At 40.8% G+C, this 17,489-nt stretch overlaps 1 protein-coding gene across 1 annotated transcript in view; it reads left to right on the forward strand.

Moving 5' to 3' along the window:
• Nucleotides 1-17,489, forward strand: part of Sptz (Spastizin) — a 713,541-nt gene that overhangs the window by 606,866 nt on the left and 89,186 nt on the right. The window contains exons 28-30 of the mRNA XM_067139843.2: nt 5,598-5,702; nt 7,039-7,465; nt 7,499-7,891. Of these exons, the coding sequence (XP_066995944.2) occupies nt 5,598-5,702; nt 7,039-7,465; nt 7,499-7,891 (925 nt within the window). The remainder of the gene's footprint in view (nt 1-5,597; nt 5,703-7,038; nt 7,466-7,498; nt 7,892-17,489) is intronic.

Genomic DNA, 17,489 nt, shown 5'->3' on the forward strand with positions numbered 1-17,489 from the left:
TATGGGGTGGGTGGGTGAGGATGTTGCACTGAAACTGTTGCAGGAGAGCAACGGTTTATCGGGCGACATGCGGTCAAGTGTTATCATGGAGAATGTTTACGCCCTTGCTCAATATTCCTCTTTTCGGGTTCTGAATTGCCCGTCTGAGTTTTATCAGGGTCTCATAGTACCCGTCAGCGTTAATTGTGGTCCCAACAGGCATAAAGTCGACCAACAATACCCCTTTTCCATTCCAAAACACAGTTGTCATGACTTTACCGCCAGACTGTGTTTGCTTGAATTTCCGCAGCTTTGGCGAAGAGGGATGCTGCCGTTGGCGTGATTGTTGCTTGGTCTCGGGTGTAAAGTGGAATGGCCAGATTTCATCACCCGTGACAATTCAGTCCAAACAGTTGTCCTGTTCGGCTGCAAAGCGTTGAAGAAATGCGCAGGAAGAATCAATTTGTTGCTACTTGTGGTCTTCAGTCAGCATGCGTGACACCCATCTTGCGCACACCTCCTGGTATTTCAACTTTTCCGTTAAAATTCTGTGAGCCGCACTTCGGGAAACTTCAGGAACCAAAGTGCAGAGATCATCCAGGGTGATCCGCTGATCTTCACGCATGGCAACCTTCACGACTGTCTCGACAGAAATTGATGGTCTCCCGCTTCTTTGTTCGTCGTGAATTTCAGTCCGACCGGCTGCAAACTCTCTACACCACTTACAAACATTTTTGACATCCATGCCCGGCTCACCATACACTTCCGTCAATTGGCGATGGATTTCAATCGTTTCAGTACCTTTTGCGTTCAAAAACCAAATAACTGCACGCACTTCGCATTTATATATAGATAAGAAAAGGTTCCATCTTATCAATACAATTTTGTTATTAACTACAGGACCGGTTTCGACCCTAAACAGTCATCATCAGCTGTACTTTGATACTTTTACATATGTCAAATAATAGTTAATGTGCCTTCCTAAATGGGGAAGCCATGGGGAAGCATTATGTCCAAGCCTTGAGAAAGGCACATTAACTATTATTTGACATATGTAAAGGTATCAATGCACAGCTGATGATGACTGTTTAGGGTCGAAACCAGTCCTGTAGTTAATAATAAAATTGTATTGATGAGGTGGAACCTTTTCTTATCTATATTTTAGTGAACTATCAATACGGAAATGAAACTTATAAATCAAGATAAAACTTATAAATCAAGACACTTCGCACTTGGCGGTAACATCCAACGGTAGCTCCATTCTCAACGGCTGCCAAGCCAAGACCGAGTGCCCCAGTGCGGCGTACGCATGTTTATATGCGAGCGTGGGAAACACTCTTCACAATATTGTGACCAACAGCCACACAGAGTTCTGTATTTGTAAAAACATAGGAGACCTTATTTTTAGGATTACCCTCGTATGTATTATTAACTGCCATTTTGTTTACAATGCTGCTGTGAGCAGTAGCAGGAAAGCACCAGGCTTACTAAAGTCAACTGTTGCAACGAAGTAGTTAATCATATATAAACAACAGTTTATTTGATAATAGCAAGAATAACAAAGGATATTGATTAAAATTCACATGTGTTGTTAGTACAGAGTACTATCCACTACAGTGTCTAAAATGAAACACTAACACAACATCAAGCGACTTGGCTACGCTAACGAGATGCATGAACAGTGCATTGCGGTGGATATTCAGTATGCATAACATAAGTTTTATAGCATCATAAGGATTTGATATGTTACAAATCTTATGTGGAATACCTTGTGGAGGAGAGATGTGTTCACTGCGACAGCCAGGGACCCACCCGCTGTCCCCCAGAAGTACTTTTACTTTTATAACCTACTACAATTTATCCCGCGCCATTGTCATCGCTTAACTACGTAGCAGCATTTCCATTGGCTGAGACACAATAGGATATGACGTCACTCCCAGCAATAAAGTAAAATGAATTCCGTTATGAGCCACGCACAGTAAAAACACAACTAAATGCAATCGCTTTGTCAATAGCTGCTATCACCGCATAAAGAGCTAGAGGCCTAACAAATGCTTCGTGGCCTTAACCTGAGGACTTACGGCCCCAGACCGCCTTAGCTTGATCGTAGTCCAATGGCTTTGTCACTAACCGGACCTAACCAGTCTAGACCAATGGGTTTGTCACTAGCCAGAACTAACCAATCCAGGCCAATGGCTTTGTCATTAGCTGGAACTAACCAATCCAGACCACTGGCTTTGTCACTAGCCGGACCTAACCATTCCAGACCAATGGGTTTCTCACTAGCCAGACCTAACCAATCCAGCCAGCTTTGTCAGTAGCCGGGCTTAACCTATCCAGACCAATGGCTTTGTCACTAGCCAGACCTAACCATTCCAGACCAATGGCTTTGTCACTAGCTGGAACTAACCATTCCAGACCAGTGGGTTTGTAATAAAATAATGTTGTAATACCATCCAACAACATCGTATTTTGTATTGAAAAGGTGGAACCTGTTATATTTTAATTCAATTGTGATCTCAGTTCAATATGGATAAGAAATATGAAGTTCCTTACATTTAATAAAACAAATGATAGTGCAATCGCGTCTAGATATGTGCGCTGAAAAATTGTTGTAGTTACTGAACTTTTGCCTGCATTGCAGTATTAGGTGGGCCAGTGAGGGGAGAGGAAACATAATAGGAGTACATCATTACAGGAGCACTCTGCTGAAAAATCATGTCAAAGGAAAATGGAATTGAGTAATAATATAAATCATCATCTGGAGCAGTTTCCAACCACAGGTTGGGTCTGCTTGGAACATAAGCCTCTCCATAGTTTCCTGTCCATCCACCATTTTTCTTCTCTCACTCTCATCCAGTTTGCTCCTCTTGCCTCGATGTTCTTCTTTACTCCTTTTAGCCATCTGTCTCTAGGTCTCCTTCTCTTCTTCTCCATTTCTAACATCTTTCTTGGTATCCTTTCATCTCCCGTTCTCTTACCATGTCCATACCAGTGCAGCCTTGATTTTTCTATCTTTCCTGTAGGGGTACCTCATTTACCATCTCCCGAACTCTCTCATTTCTTACTTTGTCCCTTCTTGTTAAACCTACTCGACACGTTTGAAACTTCATTTACACTGCTTGTATTCTACTTTTATCCCTTTTCTTCATCACCCATGTTTCTGATCCATATGTCAGAATTGGCACAAAATAAGTCTTGTAGATAACACCTTTACGTCTCTATAAATAATTGTTAATACAATGGTGAAAATGTGACATCTAAAACACACATAGTTCTCGAGTTACATACCTTTGAATGTTTGGATTCGTGATGGTGATGTCACATTGCAATAAAAGAGCTGCCAGCCATGTTGGACATCCAGTCTGACGTACGAGAAGTACAGTTCTTCAGCTTCCTCTTTGCTGGGTTTTATCTTGAATAGTGATCAAAGATTTTGTGAGACAGAAGGTCTTAATAATTGAGTAACTCCACCTTTATCAATTATTAAATTATTAAGACCTTCTATCTTGTTGAGGTTGACAGTGCAAGTAAGAAATTTATTTCTAGTGGAAAAGATTTTGTGGACGATCTCCTCTGCCTGTTATGCCTGGAATGATGTAGCTGGTGCATTTGTTACGAAGTATGTCATGAAATATTTTATTTTTTGTCACCAGTCAGCAATCTCTTTACTGTGGTATCTTTTATACACCCGCTGTGCCAATGCTTTTGAAAATTCTACAGCTGCACGTGTTACTTCTTTCTTTTCATGGGCATTGTGATCAAGAGCTACATTCTCACAAAACTGAAGTGCACCCTTTTAGGAACATATTTCAGTTCCTCAGTATGAATATATTCCAGACTGCCAGGATGTATAAAATTATTTGTATGACTCAGATATTTCAGAAAACTCTTATCACTAATTCTCTCTTGTAGAGCGGAACATTCTTTAAAATTTTTCTTAATCAACATATGGTCTCCAATTTGATTGCCGTGCACACAGAATGTGAATTTCTTTCCATGTTCCCATGAATGGATATGGCATGCCTGGTTTAGAATTGAAGTAAATTTTTCAAGTAGTTCAGGATTGTTTTCACATGATGCTAAGGACCACCGGAGATAATTATCGATGGACTTTTTCCATTCGTGTATTATAGAGTCTTTGCCTTTCATGTTACATTTTTTCGTCAACGATTTTGTGAGATGCCACTCATCAAGCTCGTGAGGTATAATTGGAGACTTCTTTTTCATCACAGCCATTATCTCTGCGTGTCTATCGGACATAAACATTTGCACTGGTAGTTCTTAACATATCTCTTAAAGTAGTGTTTCACAAGCATGTTTTCCCATGTCTCCTTGTGTGATGCCCCTCTGAATGACGAAGTCCGATATATTAGATGTACTCGGGTTCGTGATGATGTGACATATTTTGCTGAAAACCCTGGGGAATCGTGCTAAACACAGATTTTCTTCTTCTACTGCAACTGCAAAGTTTGCATTCTTTTCCTCAAACCACATGTGGTGAATGGTAGGAAACAAATATCGTTTAGCTAATTTATAAAGGTAACCCTTGCTAAATACCATATCTTGATTGTTTCTGCAAATGATCTGAAAGCAGTGAATGTAAGTCCACACAAAGTCTTGATGCAGTATAAATATTACCAGTGAAATTGTTTTATCGTCTAAAGATTGCAAGCTAAAGGAATAGCCATTGGTGCAGACAGTTTTTACATGAAAACACAAATCTGACTGACGTGTAGGAGTTTGAGTCACAGGCATTCCACACATACAATGTAATTTAAATAAGGACAACAAAGTACTGATGAACACTATATTTAACAAAGTTGGCTGTTCTTTCACATTTAATTACCAGTTTGGGGTGCTTATAAAACCTAGATGAAATCTTTCACTCCTTTCGTCCTCAGTCATACTCTGATTATTCTGTCACTAACGTAGTCTACCATATCCACATTTTCATCCAGGATTTTGTTAACAGTCACTCCTACTCCATTCTTTGCCTCACCTTCTCCACTCCAGTATAGATTGTACGTTCTACGCATCCTCTTCACTCCCTTTCTCCTCCACTTGACCTCACTCATACCCATCATTGCAACATTCTCCCTCTCCATAAAATCAGTCAATGACATATATTATTCCCACCTTCATAATATTAAATGCTGATTGCCCACTTATCACAGCTCCCTGAGCACAAGAACTGCACGTCGCTTATAGCATGGTACGCTCTAACCTTTTCTGAGACAGATATTTACCACCACTCACTTTAGGCTATTGTTACGATGGGGTCGCCACTCCTATTTTAGTGCTACTGCCAGCAATTATTCAGGCCACCTCTTACATGGGGAACAGACGTCCTTGCATCTGCCCCTACAATGGGAAACAAACACTGTTGATGAATAATGTACTCATATTATTCCTTGAGTACTGCCTTGTGTCTTCCGCAATCTCCATTGTTCCAAAAGTCCATCTTTTCCACTGTAGATTACGTTGAGGTCTTTACCAGATGCTACACACCGGCTCAGTGTGACAGTTCTGTTTGTACCTACTTGAAAATGGCCCTCTGAGGTTCATATATGTTGGATCTCATTTGATTATGTTTAATGCTTACTTTCACATTTCAGATTTCTTGTGGACTCTTGTGATCGAATATTACGTCTGTTGCAACCTGTGGGTCCAGGTGCTGTGAATCCTGAAGTAGATCACAGTCTAGTTATTCGTATGGTTAGGTAAGATTTGAGTAAATGCTTTTCTTTGTTTCAAAACACAGTGGGACATTGATTATCCGAACCATTCGGTACTGGCTATACAGTATTTCAAATATTTGATTGTTTGGATAAACATACCTGGAAGCTGTATTGTGCATAAACTTTAAAAGTTTCTCAAAGATAATGTTATTACAATGTGGTACTGTACATACAGAATACAATACTTACTAGTAATGAGGCAATATGTTATTGCATGAAGTAATCAATGATTTCTCATTCTTTGAATGCAGACCTGTTTTCTAGCAGTGAGATCTTGAATTCTCTTCACCATAAGAAGTTGAGTAGAGCAGCATTCAGGTTGTCTTTCATACCACATCGTTGCTGTTTCCAAGGCTGCAAACATTTCTGCATGTATTGCCCCATTAGTATTGTCACCATCACCTACTTCTTAGTTTCTCTGATCTGTAGCATCCGACAATTCCTGCACACATTTTATAATTTCATTTTAATTTAAAGTTTGAAAACCTGAATCACTTTGTATCTTCACCACAGTCTTCAAATCCTGATATTGACTGTACATTCATTACATTCATTACTATGCTGCTCCTCAGGGTTATTATTTTTGCATTTTTCTGTTGACCAGAATTTATTCCACCCATTTTTTTGAATTACCTAAAATTATCTCTCGTCATCGATTCCCATGATTCATCTAACATGTAGCAACAGTCCTTACGATTAGCTCTGTTGATCGTTGCATGCTACAGTAAGCACTAGAGAACTTTCTTCTTATGAAGTTTTTGTGATTTTCAATTACATCTTGATCCACAGGTTGAATCAAGGCAGTGACATTTAGTGGAACGTCATCGTCAGCTGCTTTAAAAATTGGTACCCTTTTCAACCTGCAATAGTTTGAACCCCACTGTTGGCAGACCTGAAGGTGATTTTCCGTGGTTTCTCATTTTCACGCCAGGCAAATGCTGGGACTGTACCATAATTAAGGCCACAGTTTCTTCCTTTTCGTTCTTAGCCCTTTCCTATCCCATCGTCGGCATAATACCTGTCTGTGTCAGTGTTAACATAAGGCGAATTATAAAATAAATGAAAAAGAATCAACCTGCCATAGTTTAGAGAGAAATATGTACACTATTCTTACACTGTATACTGTATTTGTTTTAGAAAAAGAATGCATTAAAAATGTTAACTAAGGAAAGGCAGGTTTGGAATTTGTTGGTTTGGAAGACTGACATTCAGATAATCTGTGTTCCCCTGTAAACTGAGCTGTTTCAAATGTAACTTTTTTAGTTCATAGCATTAGTGTTTCCTTTTTTATTTGTTCATTTTTGTTTCATTGTTTCAGGAGTTTGGTAGTAGCAGCCAAAGTGAAGTATGCTCGTTATGGCTTAAACACTGGAGTTGTAGATTGTGATCAGCTCCTAAGTCAAGTGGACTTGTTAAGTATGTTGGTAAACAGTGGCTGCTCTGCTCTCATTCCAGCCAAACCTCTCAATGGCCATGCTTTGAGGCGATTGCGTGACCGTCTAGTTGAAGAAGAAATGTGGACCGTAGCCATGGAGGTTTCAACAAAAAGTGGTCTTGATCGTGCAGGAGTATGGGCAGCGTGGGGTAAAGCCTGTTTACAGGCTGGATGTTGGGAGGAAGCTCGTGAGAAATTCTCTCATTGTCTTGTGTCTTGTGTTACTCCTGGTTCGGATTCAGCGCGTCCATTACGTAACCCTCCTCTTTTAAATGAGATTATTCAGATCTTGGAAAGCGGAGCATATACAGTTGACCGCTACTTACTGCAGCAGAGAGACAAGATCAAGGCATCTAAGGACACTGCAGCTTTGTTTGGCTTCTCTTCTTCTGCCCTTTCTGTCCTTCATACCCTTAGTTCTTTGAGAGAGATAACTCAGGGGAAGTATAATGAAGCAACACCACCTTCAAACACTATCATTATTGGGCCTAAACTGGACCCTCTGTTCTACAGTGAGTGTTGCTCTTATCTAACCACATATGGCAGTCATGCTGGTATAGTGGCCTTTTATTTGAGCCATGATGATCTTCCTGCTGCTTTGCAGCACATACAACAGCAAAAAGTTGATGTTGATACATTTCTAGAAACAGTCTACTTGCCATGCCTTGTTCAAGGAAATACATCTACCCTTCAGCAAGAAATGAGCCAAATGGATTCTTCGTTGGACATTTGGAAGGTAATTGATTTCAATATTTGTGTGCAGTTAATGCCTGATTCCATTTTAGTCAGTAATATGTGGAATACTTTGAGATTGTGATTTCATCTCCACTTATTTGGCCAAGGCAATCTCTCTCCTGTTTTTCTTGTACCTATTTTTTTTCATTCATTCATTCAGTTAGTTACTGGTGATTGTTGGTTTAATGAGCAGATCTACTGAATTATTAGCCCTTGATTAGTTTGTTAGTTGAGGGACTGACTGAATTGGCTGCCAAGTGTTGTCATCTGACTGTAAGCTTGTATTTGGTTAACGGTGGATTCGAACCTGTCTGTCAACAAATTACAGGAATTTGTGATAAAAGTGTAGGCGATATGTGGCCCCCTGAGCAGCCTTGTGCAGATCTTTCTAGTTGCTACTCATGGGTGACCTGCATGCCTGGGTGTGGTGGTTTTGTTGTTGATGATGTAGGGGGAGGGTGAACTCGGTGTTGACACATAGCCCGCTCATATGGAATAATACCATGGGATCTGCTTAAGGCTTAATGTCATCATCTGATGGACAAATATCAAGGTCATATGCATTCACTCCATATGAACACTGTAGAAAGGTTTGGATTTGAATCCAAGCTTTTGCCACTCAGTCTAGTGTTTTGAAATCGTATACCACCACCTCTCCTACCTTGCTGGCCAACATGCTGATGGTGGAAATTTTTTCCCACTAACAGGACTTAAACCACCTAACCACGGACAGCATCAGGCCATAAAGACTTGACCCCCTGTGGATGGGGGACACAGGCGACAAAGACACCCATGGTATCCTCTGACTGTCATAAGAGGTGACTTAAAGGAGCGACCAAGGGCTGATGACATTAGAACCATGAGATTACCTGTGATTAGTACCATCATGCGAGGAACACCACGAGTTAACTTTTCTTGCGATTAGTACCACTATGTGAGGAATACCATCGGTCTGTGGGTGGATCACTATGGGTTTACAGTACCCGTCTGTAGTGTCCACCACTGTGACCGAGGCTACTTCTGTCCAGGTTCGGTTGGAACACCCCAAGGAGAAAGAAAAAAGACTGTCCTCACTGGGGTGTTTCAGCATCTGGTTGTAGACATCATGGGTCAACGTTTCGAAGTACACCATGGGTCTGGGCGTTGCCTGTCATTAGTACCAATATCTGAGCAACACCGTGGGTTTGCGTTGCCTCTGATTAGTTCCTAATATGTGAGGAACAGCATGGGATAGTACGAGTCCCTGTGATTAGTACCAGTATGACCGAGCTCGATAGCTGCAGTCGCTTAAGTGCGGCCAGTATCCAGTATTCGGGAGATAGTAGGTTCGAACCCCACTGTCGGCAGCCCTGAAAATGGTTTTCCGTGGTTTCCCATTTTCACACCAGGCAAATGCTGGGGCTGTACCTTAATTAAGGCCACGGCCGCTTCCTTCCCACTCCTAGCCCTTTCCTGTCCCATCGTCGCCGTAAGACCTATCTGTGTCGGTGCGACGTAAAACAACTAGCAAAAAAAAAAAAGTACCAGTATGTGAAGAACACCATGGGTTTGTTTTGCCTATGAGTGGTGCCATTATGTGAGAAATACCATAGGTCTGATACTGTATAGGCTTTTGGGCTAAGAAGCCTTTCCCGTGGACAGTCAAGATTTTCTTCTGATGACGCAGAGCACATTTCTCTGCAAAATGTAAAGAATTTCACCTTATTTTCTTGACACGGCATAAGTCCAAAAGCCTATACAGTATCATGTCTATAAGTACAGGCCGTGAAAGCATCAATGGCAACATTAAAAACGTCTGTGGGGAGGATACTTTTAAGAAGGCATCAAAATTCAGCAAATTAAGGAGAAAGAAGTTCTTCTTTCTTCTTTATGCTTTCTACTGAGATGCAGGGATCATAACATCATTCCCAACTGTGTGAAGCCGAAGAAAATATTAAATACACCGAAGGCCAGGAGAATATATCAAGGTGCTAGCAAGGCTCTTGTGATCGAAAGAGTGCATTACACTCGTAGGGAACTGGACTCGGTCTCCCGAGAGTTGTATCGTTTACACCTGCTATTAAGTAACATTCTCTTGCGGGAATTGTGGTTTTCACTTTCAATCACATTACTGCTATACAGGCTGAACAAAAATTCAACCAGATGTCATTCAGACAGAAATCAAAGTTCCTCTGACTAGCTCAGAAACAGGCGGCCTCTCGCACGAACACGGATGCTAGTAAAACTGTTGTCAATCTTTCGAAGAAATCCTTGGATGAGAACCAAACGGCAGTTCTAACTAGGGGTCTTAATTTCGCTGTCACTCCCTCTAAAATTCTCACTGAGGAGTTAATTACTTCTGTTGATGCAGCCATCTACAAAATACCTACGGATGAGGCTGAGGAGTTGTGTGTGAGACTCATAAGTTCCGCTGTTGTACCCGCACCCAATTTAACAAGAAGCGAAAGGAGAGCTCTGAAGGAACTTAAAGATGATTCTGAACTGACCATTCTCTCAGCTGATAAAGGTAATGCGACAGTGGTTATGGACACTGACGAGTATAAGAATAAGATCTCGACTATATTGTCACAGCCTGTTTACAGACTGAGCTCACATGACCCAACTACTCATGTGTCCAACGCCACCATGATGCTCTTAAGGCAATCTTCAATTCCAAAAGAGGAGGCTAAACATCTGTCCCCAGGGGATGCATTGCCACCTAGATTATATGGACTGCCTAAGATCCATAATAAAGATACAGTAATCCCCTCAAACCTATTGTTAGTGTGATAGGTTCTCCTACATATGCTCTGGCTAAATACCTAAGCAAATTGCTTCAGCCACACATAGGATGTACTGAATCGTACGTCAGGGACTCTTGGTATTTCGTCAACAAGCTGTCAACCATAACCCTTCAACCTTATGCACTTTTGGTGAGTTTCGATGTGGAGTCCTTGTTCACTAAAGTGCCGATTGACTCGGTCATGTCTCTCATTGAACACCTGTTCCCTGAGGACATTACTAAGCTAATTTACCACTGCATGACTTCCAGCTATTTCTTGTGGGGTGGGAATTTTTACGATCAGACGGACAGAGTGGCTATGGAAAGTCCACTTTCGCCCATAGTGGCTAATTTCTTTACGGAGCATTTTGAGGAGGAGGCTGTTGCTTCGGTGCCCGTCAAACCTATGATACGGTGGAGGTATGTTGATGATGGATTTGTAGTCTGGACAGAAGGTCCTGAGAAACTTCATCTATTTCTAAACCACCTAAATCAGCAACACCCTTCAATTAAGCCTGGAATGAAACATCTGGCGATGGGGAACGTACGAATTTGGAAAACACTGAGACGAAATAATAGTGAAGGGACAGGGAAGGGAACTACCTACGTAAATCCTTAATGGCTGGTGACCAGATATTACTTGATAGCCAGTGTCCCTGTTGGAATTGTTAGGATTTCTACGTATTTCCTCAGCTTCCCGTATAATCCTGGACCCTTCACAATTAAGTATTTATTTTCCACCTAGTCGATACAATGATTGCTTAAGGCAATTTTTAATGGTCAAAAGTGGTACATGTTTCGTATATTATCAACATCTTCAGCCACATAACACTGTTTAGATGAAAAATGTATAAAATTGACAAAGTAATGCTTTAGAGGAAGTGTCCTTAAAATTAACATAAGATTGACAAGATTTAAAAAAAAAAAAAAAAAAAAAAAAAAAAAATTTAGTGGCGGTGCCAAACATGGTTTTTATGTTGTGATTGCGGAGGACCTTGGCAATTCGATCTGTGGTTTTGTGAATGTAAGGCAAGTAGGCAGTTCCCTTCACTTCTTCCTTCTGTGAGCTTTGTTTGGTCGTTTCTCTGGGATGCCGGGCCCTATGAATCTGCAAATCACTGTAACCATTACCCTTGAATGTGACTTTGAGCATGTCCATCTCCACCTGGATATTTGTGGCTCACAAATTCGTCTCGCTCTCTTGGCGAGTGTCGTGAGATTGCCTTGTTTTTGCGCTGAACGGTGGTGAGAATCTGCATGAAGATAGCGATTGCCAGAGAAATGACCAAGCAAAGCTCACAGAAGGAAGAAGTGAAGGGAACTGCCTACTTGCCTTACATTCACAACACCACAGATCGAATTGCCAATGTCCTCCGCAATCACAACATAAAAGCCATGTTTGGCACCGCCACTAAAATTGCTGACAGTCTGAGTAAAACTAAGGACAAACTGTATGTATAAACTATATGTCCTAAGGAGCCATCCAGTTTCTTTCTTACTAGAAAATCCAACAAAGGAAGGCAACCATCTGACTCCATCTCCATAGTGAATTTTATTGACGGATGTTGCTGATGTAGGTGGTCTAGACATAGATGAATTTTCTCAGGACCTTCTGTCCAGATCACAATTACATCATCAACATACCTCCACCATATCATAGGCTTGACGGGTGCCGAAGCAATAGCCTCCTCCTTAAAACGCTCCACAATGAAATTGGCCACTACGGGCGAAGGTGGACTTCCCATAGCCACTCCGTCCGTCTGTTCGTAAAAATTCCCACCCCACAAGAAATAGCTGGACGTCATGCAGTGGTAAAATAGCTTAGTAATGTCCTCAGGGAACAGGTGTTCAATGAGAGACATGACCGAGTCAATCGGCACTTGAGTAAACAAGGACTCTACATCGAAACTCACCAAAAGTGCTTTAGGTTGAAGGGTTATGGTTGACAGCTTGTTGACTAAATACTGAGATTTGTTATAACAAAGATTTTATTCTAATCCACCTGTTCAATACTCAATACATTATATATAATGTTCAATACTCAGTACATTATATATAATGTATTGAATAGGTGGATTAGAATAAAAACTTTATTACAAATAACACATTTCAATACGGATTAAAACACGAGATTAGTCACTTGCAACAAAATACCGAGAGTCCCTGACGTGTGATTCAGTACGTCCTATGTGTGGCTGAAGCAATTTGCTTAGGTATTTAGCCAGAGCATACGTCGGAGAACCTATCGCACTAACAATAGGTCTGAGGGGAACGTCTTTTTTATGGATCTTAGGCAGTCCATATAATGTAGGTGGCACTGCATCCCCTGGGGACAGATGTTTAGCCTCCTCATTTGGAATTGAAGATTGCCTTAAGAGCTTCGCGGTGGCATTGGACACACGAGTGGTGGAGTCACGTGAGCTCAGTCTGTAGACAGGCTCTGACAATATGGCCAATATCTTATTCTTATACTCGTCAGTGTCCATAACCACTGTCACATTACCCTTATCAGCTGAGAAAATGCTCAGTTCAGAATCATCTCTAAGTTCCTTCAGAGCTCTCCTTTCGCCTCGTGTTAATTTGGGCGCGGGTACAACAGCGGACCTTATGAGTCTCGCACATTTCTCTTAACTCCTCAGCCTCATCCGTAGTGACTAAGTGCTATGGTCCACAAGCATTACTGAATTCCATGAGTCGAAAATCATACCGTACTGAAATTTTTAACCTACAACACAGAGCACCTCATTTGTACTTTTATTCCAGACTTTTCAGCATGTTTAGTGTACTTGTAGTATTTAATGCTTACCTATGTCGCACGTAATATTTCAATTTCATTTGCAGCATTCTGAGCACCATAGCCCTTGCCCAATTCAACCACACTTCATATTGTAAATTATACATTCATAAGATTCCTACTCCTTAGAAACATGTTTTAGGATTTCATCGAATTTTGTGTATGTTTAATATGGCTGATGGGTTGAAACTAGTCCCATGTAATGTAAATAACATTGTAAACATAACTTAGTATTGAATAGGTGCAAAAGTCTCCTGTGTATAATTTATATGTTAAACTCATCTCAGTTCAATACGGACCAGCAACATGAATCATAGGTTATAAACTTCATGGTTCTGATCCGTATTGAATTGCAAGTACAATGTAATTATTAAATTAATGTAGTAATTTCCTAGGAATGGGAAGGAAGCAGCCACGGCCTTAATTAAGGTACAGCCCCAGCATTTGCCTGGTGTGAAAATGGGAAACCACGGAAAACCATCTTCTGGGCTTCGAACCCACTATCTCCCGGATGCGAGCTCATAGCTGCGCGCTCCTAACCGCATGGCCAACTCGCCCAGTTTTATTAGGTTTATGTGTGGGTTTGTGTGAGAGTGTGATGTGTTAACTAGTCAGCAGGAGACTTTTGCACCTATTCAATACTAAGTTATGTTTACAATGTTATTTACATTACTGCATTAATTTAATAATTACATTGCAACAACATGAAGTTCATAACCCTTGTCGATAAACCACTCCAATAAGTATTTTCTGTCCACTCGCAATTACTTCAATTAATATGAACTCCGTCCTTGGTAACTCACCGGTCAATGAGGTGGAAATGACACTGCTCTTGAGGTTGTCTCTACAATAAAGAACGATACCTCCACCCCTCTTAATGGTGTGGTCATGATGATTGAGGTTATAGCCTTCTGGGTGAGCCATGCTATTTGGAATTGAGAGTCACAACCTACTTTCACTGGTACGTACCACATGGGTGCAATTTTCAGTAAATATACCCTTAATTTCATCAGAGTGTGTGGGTAGGCTTAGGCTGTTTAAATGACAACACTGTAGGGTAGTCATTGTCAGAGAAAGGTCCCGTAATCAGCTGGCCAACTTACATGCTTGAACTAAGACAGAAATTTTACCTGGATTTCCTGGTGAACTGCACTGCTGACTAGTTAACACATCACACTCTCACACAAACCCACACATAAACCTAATAAAACTGGGCGAGTTGGCCGTGCGGTTAGGAGCGCGCAGCTATGAGCTCGCATCCGGGAGATAGTGGGTTCGAAGCCCAGAAGATGGTTTTCCGTGGTTTCCCATTTTCACACCAGGCAAATGCTGGGGCTGTACCTTAATTAAGGCCGTGGCTGCTTCCTTCCCATTCCTAGGGCTTTCATGTCCCATCGTCACTGTGAGACCTATCTGTGTTGGTGCGACGTAAAATAAATAGCAAGAAAACATAATAAAAACAATAATATTGAGAAGGCACATCACACAAAGTTTTCATCACTTCAGTCAGTTGCTACTGTATTTAGGGCAGTTGCCCAGATGCCAGATTCCCTTTCTGTTCTTTGCCTAGTCTTTTTTTAAATAATTGCAAAGAATTTACAAATTTATTGTACTTCTCCCTTGGCAGATCATTGCAATCCCTAACTCCTCTTCCTATAAATGAATATTTGCCCCAATTTGTCCTCTTGGATTCCAACTTTATCTTCATATTATGATCTTTGCTACTTTTTAAAAACACTTATTCATCTGCTAATGTCAGTCCACGCCATCTCTCCACTGAACTCGGAACATACCACTTATATTAAATAAAACTAGTTTATTTTTAGTGTTTGCCCACCTATTGAATACAATATTAAAAATTAGGACTTAGTCCTTATTAAATTGCCAACATAAAAATTAATACATTAGAAGGTACATGTTTTGCCTATCAATAGTAGGCATCATCAGCCATAGTATCTTCTTACGAATAAATCGGGTACCTGATTGGAAATGACTTACGAATACTATTGATATATAACTATGTCTTGTAAAATGGATGAGAGGATATTATACAGCTATTACAATATAAGCTGTGATATACTATTGGCTTAACATTTATTGTAGCAATATTTGAATCTAAAAAACATAAGTTATTTAAAATTATGATATAAGGTGGTTGATTCTTGATATTAAAAGTTATTACAATATGCTTAAAAATCGGAAAGCACATTCCAATTAATTATCAAATATCGTGTTGTTAAAAACTTGAGCGATGTTGAACATTAAAATTTCATCTGGTGATAGTCATTGTTTCTTGAAGTTGATATGTATTAATTTTGCATTTATATGCGTATAAATTTGAAGCCTCCCCTGCGAACCATGTGAACTAGCCGTGGTGGGGAGGCTTGCATGTCCCAATGAAGCAGATAGCCGAGCCGCAGGTGCAACCATATCGGATGGGTGTCTGTTGAGAGACCAGACTAAGGAATGGTTCATCGAAAGGGGGGTAGCAGCCATTCGGAAGTTGCAAGGGCGTTAGTCTAGATGATTGACTGATATGGCCTTGTAATAATACTCAACATGGCTTAGCTGTGTTGATTCTGCTACATGGCTGAAAGCAACGGGAAACTACAGCCGTAACTAACTCCCGAGGACATGCAGCTCTCTCTGTATGATTGATGTACTGTGCTGATGATGGCTTCCTCCTGGGTAAAATATTCTGGAGGTAAACTAGTCCCCCATTCGGATCTCCGTGTGGGGACTACATGAGAGGGGACGATCATCAGGAAGATGGATACTGACATTCTGCGAGTCGGAGCGTGGAATGTTAGAAGTTTGAATCGTTGTGGTAGATTAGAAAATCTGAAAAGGGAGATGGATAGACTGAAGTTAGATGTAGTTGGTATAAGTGAAGTACGTTGGCAGGAAGAACAGGATTTTTGGCCAGGCGACTACCGAATTATCAACACAAAATCAAACAGAGGAAATGCAGGAGTTGGTTTAATAATGAATAAGACAACAGGGCAGCGGGTAAGCTACAACGACCAGCATAGTGAAAGAATTATTGTCGTCAAGATAGACACTAAACCAATGCCCACAACAATAGTGCAGGTCTAAATGCCTACTAGCTCAGCGGATGATGAGGAAATCGAAAGAACATATGAAGTGATAGAAGATTTAATACAATATGTAAAAGGCGACAAGAATCTAATTGAGATGGGAGACTGGAATGTAGTGGTAGGCCAAGGAAAAGAAGGTAATACAGTAGGAGAATTCGGTTTGGGACAAAGGAGCGAAAGAGGAAGTCAGCTGGTTGAATTCTGCACTGATCATAATTTAGTCCTTGCCAATACTTGGTTCAAACACCACAAATGACTGCTTTATACGTGGACGAGACCTGGAGACACTGGAAGGTATCAAATACACTTCATTATGATTAGGCAGAGATTCAGAAACCAAGTGTTGGATTGCAAAACTTTCCCAGGAGCAGATGTGGACTCTGACCACAACTTATTGGTCATGAAATGCCATCTGAAGCTGAAGAAACTGAAGGAAAGATTGCAAAAAGATTGGATCTAGATAAGTTGAAAGAAAAGGACATGAGGGATTGTTTCAAGGAACATGTTGCAAAAGGACTAAATGAAAAGGCTGAAGGAAACACAATAGAGGAAGAATGGATAGTCATGAAAAATGAAGTCAGCAGGGCTGCTGAAGAAATGCTAGGAAGGAAGAAAAGATCAACTAAGAATCAGTGGATAATTCAGGAGATACTAGACCTGATTGATGAACGACGAAAATACAAGAATGCCAGAAATGAAGAGGGCAGAAAAGAATACAGGCAATTAAAGAATGACGTGGATAGAAAGTGCAAGGTATGTAAGGAAGACTGGTTGAAGGAGGAGTGCAAGGATGTCGAAGGTTGTATGGTCCTAGGAAAGATAGATGCTGCATACAATAAAATCAAGGAAACCTTTGGGGAAAGGAAATCTAGGTGTATGAATATTAAGAGCGCAGATGGAAAGCCACTTCTAGGGAAAGAAGACAAAGCAGAAAGATGGCAGGAAC

Source organism: Anabrus simplex, chromosome 2, assembly GCF_040414725.1.
Source record: "Anabrus simplex isolate iqAnaSimp1 chromosome 2, ASM4041472v1, whole genome shotgun sequence".
NCBI classification, from domain to species: domain Eukaryota; kingdom Metazoa; phylum Arthropoda; class Insecta; order Orthoptera; family Tettigoniidae; genus Anabrus; species Anabrus simplex.